Source organism: Fragaria vesca, linkage group LG2, assembly GCF_000184155.1.
Source record: "Fragaria vesca subsp. vesca linkage group LG2, FraVesHawaii_1.0, whole genome shotgun sequence".
NCBI classification, from domain to species: Eukaryota; Viridiplantae; Streptophyta; class Magnoliopsida; order Rosales; family Rosaceae; genus Fragaria; species Fragaria vesca.
This window is the reverse complement of record NC_020492.1, coordinates 25028304-25038583: the sequence shown is the minus strand read 5'-3', so window position 1 is coordinate 25038583 and position 10280 is coordinate 25028304. Positions and strand designations below refer to the sequence as shown.

The 10280-nt window shown below is 39.3% G+C and overlaps 1 protein-coding gene across 1 annotated transcript; it reads right to left on the bottom strand.

Annotated features, from left to right (window-relative positions):
* Nucleotides 1–1400: 1400 nt before the first annotated feature.
* Nucleotides 1401–4453, bottom strand: LOC101304248. The gene is made up of 5 exons (XM_004291466.1): nucleotides 3931–4453; nucleotides 3532–3816; nucleotides 3090–3432; nucleotides 1912–2022; nucleotides 1401–1795 (listed from the first exon to the last, which is right to left on the bottom strand). The coding sequence occupies exons 1-5, from the start codon at nucleotides 4228–4230 to the stop codon at nucleotides 1671–1673; spliced, it is 1164 nt and encodes a 387-aa protein (XP_004291514.1). The 5' UTR covers nucleotides 4231–4453; the 3' UTR covers nucleotides 1401–1670.
* Nucleotides 4454–10280: the final 5827 nt, after the last annotated feature.

The following is a 10280-nucleotide window of genomic DNA, read 5'->3' as shown; positions in this document are numbered from 1 at the left end:
GACTATAGCCGACGACATTATTTCGTCGGCTAAAGTCCGGACTATAGCCGACGACATTATTTCGTCGGCTAAAGTATGGACTATAGCCGACGACTTATACGTGTGTCGTCGGCTAAAGTCACCACAGACGAGCTTTTCCCGACGAAATCTTAGCCGACGAATTAAGCTGACAGGCCGACGAAAAATTTTCGTCGGCTAAAGTGCTTGTCCTGGTAGTGAAGCCTAACATTTAAACATTCAAAAGTCACATTTTGCCTACTTAAATGTATTTAGACCTTTCCCGTCGCATCAACAATTATGTTATATATATACAAGTTGCTACATGATGTGAGAAATGATATGATGAAACATTGAAACTCATTTCTCTTCCATGCATCTCCATCTGCATGCAGTAATCTGGAAACTGCAATTGCTTACAAAGTCTCAAATGAGTAAAATAGTTGTATGTATTTGCAATACCGTAATGATCGATCAACAACTCGACAAGTACCATCACAATCGAAAAGATGATCAACCAAGTATAGTACCCAGGAAATTAAGCTCTCCGTTGCCCTGTATGAATTATTGAAGATGATTGGAGCTCCGATTAGCACGTCATATCTCTATCATATTAAATGACACTAGGGAATATGCAAACTATTGTACTGCGTGTGCATTATACTTTTCTGTGTTTCTAACGACGGGTGATGTGCTAATATTTAGGGTTCGGATCAAAGAACATTACGAGACAACACTAACAGTCATGCAATCGAATTTTCGTTGACACGGTGATTTTATTTGAATACGCCGTGTGATTTAGTTATCTAAATGACTGTTCTATCTTCTTCTTCTTCTTCTTCTTCTTTACTTTTTTTTTTTTTTCTGTTAGGTCCGGTTATATTATGATTGTATTCGGCATTTGTTGATCGGATTTGTTTTTGGTAGTGTTGGTATTGCGTTTGCTTCTTTAGATAGGGCATAACATCTAGTAGGACTTGGTTACAAGACGGCTCCCGCAGCACAAATCTGTCTGAGGAGGCTAGGTATGACACGGGAGCTTTCTTAGTTGTTGTTGCTTGGGTTAGGCCCGCCTTTGTAGATATGATTAGCATGTCACGATGTATAGTAGTGTGTTTGGACCTCCGAAAGTTTTGCAAGGCTATCGGTGTTGCAGCATTGCGGCTCTGCGCGATCAGTTCCGGTGGTTGGGAGTTGGTGTATAGTATGTTGTTGTTGTTGGTGTTGTGATTGTTGTCGATCATATGGACTTATTTTGTAAGCATTACTTCTCCACATGCTTTACAGCAGCATTTGTTAAGCTATTCAATCCCAGCCTGCTGCAGCAGACAAATTCAAACTTATTGTTTAATTTCTGGAAGATCATAAAAGAGAGGAAAAAGAAGAAGAAGAAGAAGAAGATAGAAGATAATATTCTCGTGAATCTCTATTTGTTTGTCGTAATCTATGATCTAATGGATTCCCCTACATATCTAATTGACCGACTATTGTGTCTGTCATCATCTTTCTCTTTATTGAGTTTATTCAATCTTAACCCCTTTCCGTATTTGCTACGAAACAAACACAGCCAAAGCATCACAGTGACACCACCATAAGTGAAAACGAGAGATTAGCAACATTGTAGGCGGGTGATGAAATAATAAGCACAGGCATGTGCTTTAGCTTTGGCTAAGTCAATACGTCCATTCTTGAGGTAGACCCATCTCATTGTTGTTCATGTCCGGCGGTGGTGCCGCTCCTCTCGAGTGGCGCTTTCTATTTGCAGACGTGCTTGTCCTCCTTCCACTCTTTGAGGAATCTGATAGTGTTAAACACAAAAGAACAAAGCAAGAGTTAGGAGAGACGTCAGAGAATGGGGAACACTTTGGCATATATGAAGTACAGATCTAGTTAGATCTACAAGGTAATTTGTACCGTTTTGTATGGGGAAGGCAGTAGGGTTTTGTCGAGGTAGGTCACCGACTCGGTCAAAATGAACCTTCAGGGCTTGTACTACCTTTGCGGGTATTAGAACAGGGGCACATCCTGCAATCGATAAGAGAAAGCCAACGTCTTAGGAGCTTTGAGAAAGGATCTTTTCAATGTACCAAAGAGGTAAACTAAGGACAATTCTAAATTTGATAGCTACTAGGGTTACACAAGCATGAAAACGACCCACTTACACCTAGACCTAGTATAACTTTAAAAAAACCTATAACATATCATTCACGGCACGCGATCGATATGTGGTAATGATATTTACAAAGAGTGTTTATTTAAACCGTCTATACTTAATCAGAATCTATGTGTTCAATCATACATATGACGATACAATACGTATTTTCGTCGCCACTATAAAGCTAATGTAAACACTGTACCAAATACTTTTTCATAGTGTTAATAAGAATTCCTTGAAATTAACAGATTGGCAAAAAGCAACCCGAAATGAACAAGAAAAACAATTTTAGGCAACCTAAAACCACAACATTCATCTTCCAAACAATTTTAATCTCGCCCTTGCATTGCAAGTCTTTTACTATACTTTCTTTTAATGTGACTAAGCTTACAACTAACAAACCACTATGGAAAGTGGTTGAACTAGAATAATAACAAATTATTGAACATTTCATGAAAATCTATACTAGAGGAAGAATATTAGGGACGTTGACAAAAGAAATGAGGAATTTATTTAAAAATTCCCATTAACAAAATCAATTTCCTCGATTTCAAAAAAAATCAATTTCCTCAAGGAGCTAAACCCCAAGCCAAGGGGACCATAGGAGAGGTTTGGGAAGATTCCATTTTACACGAGTCACAAGCTAACAACAAGATTGGCCAGTATATATTCGGGATCACAAGGAATCTCAATAATGGAATCCCTCAATAATATGGAACCTAATCTAGATCCACAGTCAAACACCAAAAGATGCAAAACACATCACACATACGACCAATCCAAATATCATCACATATTGGATAGGTGATATTTCACTTCAAACCCCAACCACTACAACGACCAAGAAACCCCTCCAAATTAAACTTACATTCGGCTAAAAGCCACCGGAAAATCTAAAACCAACCCCAAAAAATTGACAAAGGCTTTGAATCAGTACCTCTTTTATTCTTGGGTGACTGAGATGTGTTACCAATAACACAGGGTAAGAAGACACCAGTCCCACAAGACGGCGTCCCAACTCTAGCACCGGCGCCGCCCGACCCACCTAGGAAGACCGCCCTCATATTTGAGGGGCCTTGCTGGTTGTTCAGCCACGGGGTTGAGGACAAAGTGGAAATAGGTGGAGAAGTCCTTAATCCGCCATTAGCATCACATCCTACTTTCTTATGGTTTAGGTTGTAGGACTCAAATGTCTGATGAGTAATATGCTTGGGTTGTCTACCATTATTTACTGAGCTTTGCTTCTTAGTACTTCGCCCTTGCGTTAGCTTCAAATTAATCTACAAGATAATTGACACCAAATTAGGCAAGTAGAATGTTTGGTGTATGAATAGTAAAACAAATTACCATAACTAATTAACAATCAAACTTATTCCTACCTTAGAGTCTTGGCTTTGATCAAAAGCTACACCTTGCTTTGGATTTTCAGCTTCAGCTACTTGGGTAGTTCCACTTGGTCTTCCCTGTTTGTTGGTTTCTAACTTGTCCAACTTGCACAAAACGGCGGCGTACGACGGAGGAATTTTATGCTCCGAAGCTTTGTCTTTGCCTGGCGTCACCGGCGGCGATGGCTCCTCAGATGGACCTTCTGGGCTTCCATTGCTCGATCCCAACGGCGACCACATCGTCATCGAGTTACTCTGCCAACCGACACAACCCCACGACTGCAACAACATTAATATGATTGAAGAATGAAGATTAATATTTAGAACGACCTTATCTACCGGAAGTTCTAATCCAACTTCAACTCTGGAACATATCATTATCTCAAAGCTCACCTCTTCGTTTTTCTCGGAGCTAGTAATACTGGTTTTGAGAGCGTGTTTGTCGTCGTCCTGAAGCATGTAGTGAGTCATCTGGCGAGTCAACTCAGCAATGTAATCGTCGTCCTCCTCAGTCGACTCTGACGACGAAACAAGCTCAGCTTCAGTAGTCCTCGACCCAACAAACCCTTTTCCCTCACCTTCAGGAAAACTCCAACCCTGCTTGTAATCGGAGCCGACGGAAACCTTCATCTCCGACGACGGAGTTTCCCGCTCGCTGAGAAAATGATGATGATCGAACAGTACATCCATCATAACTAAAACCCTAACCGCAGAGTACTACTGTACTACTACTGCTAGCTGCTGCTGCTGCTTCTGGAACCTAAAACAGATCCTACAGAAGATCAGGTGGGTTTGGGAAGAGAGAAAGATGTGAATGAGCGGTAGAAGTAGTAGTAGTGGTGAGGATGAACTATCATGAGCTAATAATGATCTCAGTGCTACCAGCAAAGCTTTGTATATATACACAGCTGGAAATGGGGTCTGGAAAGAGCCACGCGAGGTTTTAAAGAGAGGGAAGGGAAAGGGGGAGGAAGGGTGTGGGCCCTGGTGGGTTCCGGTGTCACATAGTAGCTGGAGTCGTTGTTTGGTGCTTTCTGTCCAGAAGTGTTGGGCTCTGGTAGTTGGACCGTTTTGTCCAGCTGGCCAGCCCTAGCTAACTCTTCCTTCCATTTGTAGCAAAAGAAATCGCGGTGCACCTAAACCACCGTTGCTCCAATACTCCATGATTCATATATATTTAGAATTTGTTTTGCTCAAAGATCACGATCAAGGAAATAATGGATTTATTAATATTAAGAAAAAAAGATTCCAATACGCAGAGGATTCTCGATTCAATGGTTTAGTGTACGAGCACAATTGATACCATAACACAAACAATATGGATTTAAAATTCGTATAGCTAGCTAGACCTAGATCGAAAAGAATAAACGCATCACTTGTATGATCGATTAGTGATTTGAACACCAAACATAAGACATGATTTTTGAATCATTATTATTGACTAATGAAGATTTTTTTTTTTGGTCTGAAAGATGAGTGAGAGAGGAATGACCCTCTAACACTCTTATGAGTTAAAAAAGAAAAGAGAAACATCAAGAGAGAGGGATTAGACCAAAAACTCTCATAACAAAATAACAATAAAACAAAACTAAGAAAACCGAAATTGTGGAAGACCCATAATTAAGGTCAATACTACAATATGACAAAATAAAGGGAGGTGAATCCCACCAAACCAGCTGTGTTAATGACGTACAGTAATTAGCCAGAGCATCTGCAACCTTATTCCCTTCACAAAAATTATGAGAAGATCGAAAGATCATCTCCGATATGCAACGTAAACAATTAAGCTAATGGACACGTAGATGTCAAGGTACAAGCAAAGGAGACTGTAGATAGTCTAACACAAGCGACAAGTCAACCTCTAACCAAATGTGCTTCCAGTCTCGTACCCAAGCAAGCTCAATAGCAATTATAACTGCCATCACCTCTGCTGCTACTGAACTAGGAATGTCAATGTTGAAAGAAAAAGTACCAAGAACATGACTGATTCTGAGAAGATTTAATCCTTCTTTGATTTGAGAAATGAGATCGATTTTGAGGCACCGACAACGATCTTCTTGTGGCAATTGTCACCGTGTTCTCACACTCATCATTAATCAAAGTTTATATCTCATATTAGTGATCTAAAAGAAATTAACAGCGACGTAATGTGCACACAAAAGCATATGCAAAATCTTCACAACACAAGCTTACCAACAGGTTAGTAGAGGCAGCAGCTTAAGATAGAACATTAGTAGAACAGTAGCAAAGACAAGCAAGAATACACAACGAAGAATGTTACATCACTAGTGAATGTGACGCTTAATGATTCGACTACCTATCTAGCGAAATTAGAACAAGAACTCAACTATGAGACGCCGTGAATGTTTCCCCTAATGGAGTTGGCTAGAGAGAGAGAGAGAGAGAGAGAGAGAGAGATTACATGACTATGAAATCCCCACTACCAATATTGCTTGGTACTGCCTAGGGAGGCTGATAAAAAAAAAGGAACAAGAAGCTGGAGGACTAGACCAATCTCAGCCATAAAGTACAAATAACCTTTTTGGTAGAGAAATAAGTAATCACCTAAAAAACATCAATGAACACATGACAAAGATATTAACAAATACGAAAATTCGGGAGACCAAGTGCATCTCGCCGACAATGATCAACGATGGAAGGAGGAGGATCATCCCACCATGACATGCTAGTCAATGACAACCCAATATTAGCAAGTGCATCCGCCACTTGATTAAGTTCTCTGAATATATGAGAGGACCGAAAGTGCATATGTGATATATGGTACAAGCAATTACTCCAGGCCACCCGTAACCGCCAAGGAACAAGATGAGGATCCCGAAGATAATGAAGGACAAGAGTCGAGTCCACCTCAAGCCATATATGTTTCCATTCTCTAACCCAAGCTAGCTAACTCAATAGCTTGGATTGCTGCCATGACCTCAGCCTCCACGAAAAATACCACGGAAGTCACGAAAAATACCACCATATCCGGCTTGTCCTGATGCACGTTGCCACGCACCATTAGTATTAATTTTCACCCACCCAAGGATTGGAGGATGCCAATTAACCTCAATAATAAAAGGAGTTCTATGTGGACAACATGAAATATTATAATTTTTCAAGACTCGTAACTCCTCCAAAGAGTTGAACATACAACCTGTAGCTAATCTACTAGCAGCTTGTATGTACCCCAAAATAAGCCTACGTAAAGCATCCACACCAATGAAACGACCATCATGCTTCATTATGTTCCTTGCCTTCCAAATAAACCATAGGGTAGCAGTAAAACAAAGCAGCCACAATTCTCTAAGTTGTTGGCTACGACCATTCAAACCATAGAATAACAAATCCATAATAGTCGATGGCATAACACCCAACTCAAACCAAGATACCCAACATCCCCACAAGGAATAAGCATAAGAGCATGAGAAAAAATATGAAGCAATGATTCACCCTCCAAGCCACAAAGGACACAACGAGATGCCAAGGAAAATCTCCGTCGTTGCAACACATCTTCTGACAATACCTTACCTCGTAACACTTTCCATGAATGAATAGAGATACGAGGAATAATATATTTAGACCATATAAGCTTACCCCAATTTGTCTGAGGAAGTCGCAGACGTAGAAAGTGAAAAGCATCCTTTGCAGTTAGCTCACCAGATGCAGATGGAACTCATATCAATTTATCAGGCATATTTGGGGATAAAGCAATAGGAACACCACTAATTAAATCACAGAGGCCTGGAAAATGCAGTTGAAGCAATGAGGGAAAATTTCAAGCACCATTAAGAATGTAATAAGCTACCAACCCATCCATGAGAGCAGCCAAACCTGCATTATCATTCCCAAAAAATTTGAGAAGTGGCCTACCCAAGAAATTATCTCTCCAGAAATGTACTGATCTCCCACAACCAATGAGCCACCTTGAGTTTTCTTGAACTTGAGCCCAAAAACGTTTCACCCCTGGCCAAATAGAAGAGCTTGCATACGAACGACGTAAGACCCCATTACGCCAAAAGCGAGCTCAAAGGAAAGAGCTACCAATTGAAGAAGAACAAAAAACTTCCCAACTCCTCTTTTTATTTGCCGCATTAGAATTGGCGAGATTAATTATTTGAGACTAGGGAGTCCCAGGATGTAGAAATTAAAAATATATTAAAAAATATATAAATTAAAAGCCAGCAAGATCCAATGAATGGGTAGAGGCCCAACTCACTGTCAAGTGTATATCATCACTGCTGCACCACCCTGCCGGAATGGCAATATGAAATAATGAAATGTATAATATATAATAAATGTACGTATATGACCCGTATAACTTAATGCCTAAGAAATAAATTGTTTTTTCTAACAACACTCTAAATTGGTCCTAATAGTGATAGAAGAGTAGAAAAAATAAGTTAAAATCATGCTAATTCATGAGTGTCGATTCTTTTCTAATTTAATAAAATATATCGAAATCCTTTAAAAAATTATCGAAATTACTATTAAGAGTTCTCCATCTTTACATAAGCCTAACATTTAAACATTCAAAAGTCACATTTTGCCTACTTAAATGTATTTAGACCTTTCCCGTCGCATCAACAATTATGTTATATATATACAAGTTGCTACATGATGTGAGAAATGATATGATGAAACATTGAAACTCATTTCTCTTCCATGCATCTCCATCTGCATGCAGTAATCTGGAAACTGCAATTGCTTACAAAGTCTCAAATGAGTAAAATAGTTGTATGTATTTGCAATACCGTAATGATCGATCAACAACTCGACAAGTACCAACTACTATGAGACGCCGTGAATGTTTCCCCTAATGGAGTTGGCTAGAGAGAGAGAGAGAGAGAGAGAGAGAGAGAGAGAGAGAGAGAGAGAGAGAGAGATATTACATGACTATGAAATCCCCACTACCAATATTGCTTGGTACTGCCTAGGGAGGCTGTATGCATTGTACATGCTCATGAGGCGGTGAAGTAGTAGCTTGATATATGCTAGAATTATATTTTCAACAAAATCTTGAATACATCACCGTTTTCATATATGCATGTGATTTAGTAATAATTTTAAAATCAATAGGTAATTTTATGCGCGCATCGGCGCATGCATGTATTGTCGACTAACATTATCCGAAACCTGATAAATTTAAGACAACATTTAGCTAGGTTATTGGTTTTGACACCAACTTGGAAAAAAAATTGCTCTTATGATAGGTAATTATTAGGAGATTGAAATGGATGAGAGTTATTTTGTTTTAATTGTTTAAGTTAATAACGTTGTTACAAATGGTTGGGGTGGGTGTAGCATTTCCACCGGTACGGTACGGTTGAGAGTTGATGGGGTTAAGTACTGTTGACTATATTCGGGCCGCACAACGTTCTTTCTTTCTATTGTCAATCTTATTTTGGTTCCTTGCCATGCACACGACAAGTACGGTTCAACAAAATTGCAGGAGAATAAATAATCAGGAAATGAGTACTGAAACTGAAGGAACTTGAAGGTAATTGGACTAATATAAATCTACACTGGTGGAACTGGTAAATGGATTCTTGTGTATTTATATGGCAATTGGCCAACAATTTCAGCAGGTTATGGTTAGGAACTTCGGCCAGTAGTTCAACTTATTATGGATAGGAAGGGGGTTAGGAGTAAGTATCAGATACAAGAAGAAACAAATATATATAGTTTAGGGTTGAGCTGCTTGACTTGACCTGTGTTGCTCATTAAGGTTTTTGCTTTGGATATAGTAGGAACATTGCTTGCGTTTCCTATATATGAAGTCAATCTTGATGTGCTAAAACACTACGTACCTCAATTATTCTTTTGCTTGGTGAAATTGAGGAGACGTGAGGATTTCTTATTGATCACGTACCACCAGTAGTTGATTATTCGAACTTAATCCGCAATGTAGTTTGCACACTTAAAATGTCATAGTTCACATGATTGGTTAGTTACACCAAGGAAATCATGCATGTTCTCATTCTTGAATGCAGTATTACAAAATAACTCAACCCTTAAGGAAATCATATATGTCAAGCATGTTGCTAATTTACATGTAACTGTGGATGATGCACAAGTGCACAACTAATTCCCTGAACCATTCAACTAGCTACGTACCTAAAACCTTAATTAATGTACAGCTAATGAACTAAGAATCAAGCAATAAAACTCATGAATCTAATGCTCATCAGGCTAAGATCTGAGTTCTAATTAAGCTTGGATTTAAAGCTAGCAATCTGCCAATCTCTCCACCAATAGCAGCAGCAAGTAATTATATTCTTCTAATAGGGAACTATAGGATAAAAGTTCATTGGCCGTGATTGAACTCTTAAGCCCTAGTCAACCACTACGCAAAAAGTTGGACTGGAATGCAGCAGGATGAACAGTGTGGCGTGACAAAGGTTTCGCTAGAAGAATACATTATTGAGAATATTGGCGAACATTGGCCTAGGCCGATCTTTATGAGATTAGGAGCACCGCCTGACACGTCCCACCCCGAATTTCACCCTGAAACCCAGAGTAAGTCGTGCGGGGACCACCTCCAAGGAAAATTTACTGAAAAGATTAAGAAAATCTCCCTTGCAGATGGACAACCCTAACTCGAAAATTTCAAATTACACTCTTAATTTATCACTTCTGAACATCGCATAAAATACAAACATTCTAAAGTATTCAGAGCTACTAAACACAAGCGGAAGCAAGAAAACACAAGTAGGTTGAACAGGTAACCTACTGATGAAAAC